The sequence below is a fragment of the Lipotes vexillifer genome, unplaced genomic scaffold (assembly GCF_000442215.2).
Source record: "Lipotes vexillifer unplaced genomic scaffold, Lipotes_vexillifer_v1.1 scaffold1034, whole genome shotgun sequence".
Taxonomy (NCBI): domain Eukaryota; kingdom Metazoa; phylum Chordata; class Mammalia; order Artiodactyla; family Lipotidae; genus Lipotes; species Lipotes vexillifer.
The window spans coordinates 776,043-779,536 of NW_006790288.1; the positions used below are offsets into that span (position 1 = coordinate 776,043).

Here is a 3,494-nt window from a genome sequence, read left to right on the forward strand (position 1 = left end):
TTTTACACATGCCGCTGGCATTGTTAGTGCTTCTATTTTAACACTATAGAAGTTAATGGATTCAGTGGGCATATTTAATGAACTCTATGACTAGCCTGGCTACTGGCCACTTTCCTGTTCTAGGCAAGGTAATTAAAGTCTCTCCACCCTACCGTCTTCACTAAATCTAAAAGTCCTCCTCCGTGGCCTCCCAAAGTTTGCCTGTTGCTGAAACTGAATTCCGTTTCTTTCACTTCTTTCAGACAGTAACTCTTCAAGAGGGACTACTTTTCCCATGTATTTATTCCTGTTAGCCATAAGCCTCCTGCCGCTTGCTTTTCTCCGTTGCTAGAGTAGAACTCCTGGAGGTTATGGCCTGCACAGCCTGAAGTCCAACTTCATAAATACATCTGATTTCACAGCAGGCGTATGTGGTTTTGGTGGCTGGAGTTGGTTAAGAGTCAATTATTGCACTTAAAAGGCTATCTTATTAGATACGCCAAACCAGCTCCTACTCCGGCAACACCTGCAAAAGCCAGCAGCACATTTCTGATGCCACCTTCTAGGTCCTCTACATGGAAGAAGTCCACAAACCCATCCTAGAAAACAAACAAACAAAAAGCACAGTTTCAAGTATGGGCTTTCACTGGCTTAAAAACACTATTTACAAAGAAAAGATGAATTAAAATATCTAAGGTTCCCCCCCCCCAAACACAATGACGAACCAATTATTATTTACCCGCAGACTGCAAAGGAGACACATTATGCAATTAAAAGGGAGGTGGGGCACGCTCAAAAAGTATTTGCTATCATGCTCAGGTGATTCTTATTTCTTAACCAGTAAAACAGCCTACAGAAAACCAGGATTTTTTTTTTTTTTTTTTTTTGCGGTACACGGGCCTCTCACTGTTGTGGCCTCTCCTGTTGCGCAGCACAGGCTCCGGACGCGCAGGCTCAGTGGCCATGGCTCACGGGCCCAGCCGCTCCGCGGCATGTGGGATCTTCCCGGACCGGGGCACGAACCCGTGTCCCCTGCATCGGCAGGTGGACTCTCAACCACTGCGCCACCAGGGAAGCCCCCAAAGCAGGATTTTTGATACAACAATTCAAGACAATCATACCATCTCTAAGGACCAACTACTTAAATCAACATCAAGCAACTAGAGTTCCGTAAGTTAGAGCCTTGAAAACCGAGTTGTGCATCTTAAAAACCTTTAGCTATCCCCTCTTTCTCTATAAAATCCTCCATTTCATTTCCACTCCAAGTCCCCTCCTCAACCTTAAAACAAACTTACCCAGCCTCTTTGTTTGACTAGCCAGTCTCGTTTTGTCCTTACGAGAACATCTGTGATGCTTTCTGCTAATGGTTCGATGCAGCTTTCTTGGTTTATACTCTTCAAGTGTTTGGCCACAAAGGCACCAAAAGAAATGAGAGTCACAATCCTGCCCCAGTTTGTTACTCCGTCACTGAAAACATGGACCATCACTCGAGACAAAGATTTGACATCGTCTTCGTTTTTGATGTCCAGTTTCCGAAGCATGCCTGAGAGGAAGAAAAGCATGCAGGTTCTCACGGCCTCTTTGTCTAAACCAGGGCACGATTCGCCTGCCCACCCACGGCGGGGGAAATGGCTATTCGGGCTCTATAGAACTCAGGCTGATCCCACTTGAAAATTGACATCCCACCCTTTCCGGGCTTTGAGCAGAGCTGCCATTTCCAAAAGAATCAAGTGGGTGGAAACAATGACTCACGGCCAGAATATTCTGGTTTCAGAAATAGGATGAGAGTCGTTTCAACACTGACTCGTTTCGGTTTCCACCCACCAAAGGTGGGTGAGTCCAGAGAGCTGAAAAATGGCAGCGCGGCCTTCGCGAATAACCCCCTTACCTTGGAAGGCCGTCTCGTGGTTCCGTTGCACACCGTCCCCGACCCGTCGCAGGGTCTCTAACGCCTTCCGGCTGGCGGCCCCAGACCCGCCCAGTGGCTTCGCGTCCTTGGTGCCGGTTGCCTGCTCCCGGAGGTATCGAGAGATGATCTCCAGAGACTGCCGGTACAACTCGTCCTCCTCCTCCTCTGCTGGGGGCGGCGTCGAGGGGAGTGAGCCGTCCTTGCCCGGGCAATTAGTGGCCTCGCCGACCAACTCCAGCAAGGGCAGGACGGCCGGCCGCTTCCCTAGAGGCTCCGGCTCGCACCCGTCCAGCTCCTCTTCGGGCGACATGATGGCGTCGGAGGCCGAGGATTCCATCTCTTCGGGCGGCGAGGCGCGGCGGGTGGGCGCGAAGAACAGCAGCCTGGCGGGGGTCGCGGTGACGTCGGGGCCCTCGGCGCCAATGGGCGAGGGCCGCGCGACCCTCCGGGCGTCGGGCGCGAGAGTGGCCGGGGGGCTCGGGCCGGCGCTTCCGCCAATCACCTCGCCGGCTTCCCCTCCCCCTACCTCTCGCCCGGCCGTGGCCTCCTTTCCCGCAGCCAAAAGCCGCCTTCCCGGAGCGGAGGCGTCGCTGCCGCTACCCTGTCCCAATCCGGCCCCCCCACAGTAGAGGTTGAGTCCGATTACTGCGTTTCTCTTGAGGCCGAACATCTCAAACCGCCGCCGCCGCCTACTGAGAAAAATCGGGGAGACCCCGACTCCTACCTTGAAGAGCGGAAGTAACGACTGAGAGAGGCGCTCCTAGATCACGGTTTTAGGGCCCAGTCCTACGCAATGGCGTCAGCAACTCTTAAAAAAAAATTGTATCCTTAAATGGTGAAAAAGGCGGAATCTTCCGGAGGGTTGCGCACGACACCTAACCAGCGGGTTAGGGCAGGGGCGGGGCCTGGGGCAGGGCGGGGCTTCCGGCTCTCCGGAGCCTCTCGCGGCCGGTTACGTAACGGCGGCTCAGGCGCTTGGGCTGGTGGGTTCGCTCTCTTGCCTCGCGCTCACCTGGGCCTGCTAATAATGGCTCTCTCTGGGCTTCCCTGAACCCTGATTTGTGAGCCCCTCTGTTGTTTTTGTGCCAGAGGTTTTTTTCCCACACCAAAGTCTTAACCATATAGTCGCTCAGACTTTGAGGAAAAGGAATGAGTAAATTCTGCCACGGATGGGGAACAACAGTCTTAGATAATACGGATAAATAAGAGGGCACTGTTGGGGACCTGTAGTTATTTTGCACATCTTCAGCTCTTTGGAAATGGGGACGCTCCATGGACTGCCCTATAGAATCATTTTATGTAAGTTGACAAAACGAAATTGTTCTGCTCCACCTAAATTTTATTCCTGTCTCCCTGTTTGCTTTCTCCCATTCCCCATCTCTACCCTCTGGTGCTATTTACATACAAGCCTTGCTCTGTCAGCACCTCTTCTGAGACATTTGACTCTAGCGGTCAACCCCTTGAGGACAAGGATCCTGGTATATACCGTATGTATGAATTAACATTAATTGAAGCAACCTCTTTTTGTTAAAAGACCTGTAAAAATAATAATAGCTAAAATTCAAGAGCAAAATATTTGAGGGACATAAGCAGGAAAGGTGAGCAA

General features: G+C 51.5%; 1 protein-coding gene across 2 annotated transcripts; it reads right to left on the reverse strand.

Annotated features, from left to right (window-relative positions):
• Nucleotides 1-259: 259 nt before the first annotated feature.
• MCL1 (MCL1 apoptosis regulator, BCL2 family member) lies at nucleotides 260-2,622 on the reverse strand. 2 transcript variants are annotated; one of them, XM_007463517.1, is made up of 4 exons: nucleotides 2,448-2,558; nucleotides 1,868-1,988; nucleotides 1,275-1,522; nucleotides 462-578 (listed from the first exon to the last, which is right to left on the reverse strand). In XM_007463517.1, the coding sequence occupies exons 1-4, from the start codon at nucleotides 2,556-2,558 to the stop codon at nucleotides 462-464; spliced, it is 597 nt and encodes a 198-aa protein (XP_007463579.1). The 2 variants fall into 2 exon arrangements, with proteins under 2 accessions (XP_007463578.1, XP_007463579.1); XM_007463516.1 differs by having other exon boundaries at nucleotides 260-578; nucleotides 1,868-2,622.
• Between the last annotated feature and the right edge of the window lie 872 nt (nucleotides 2,623-3,494).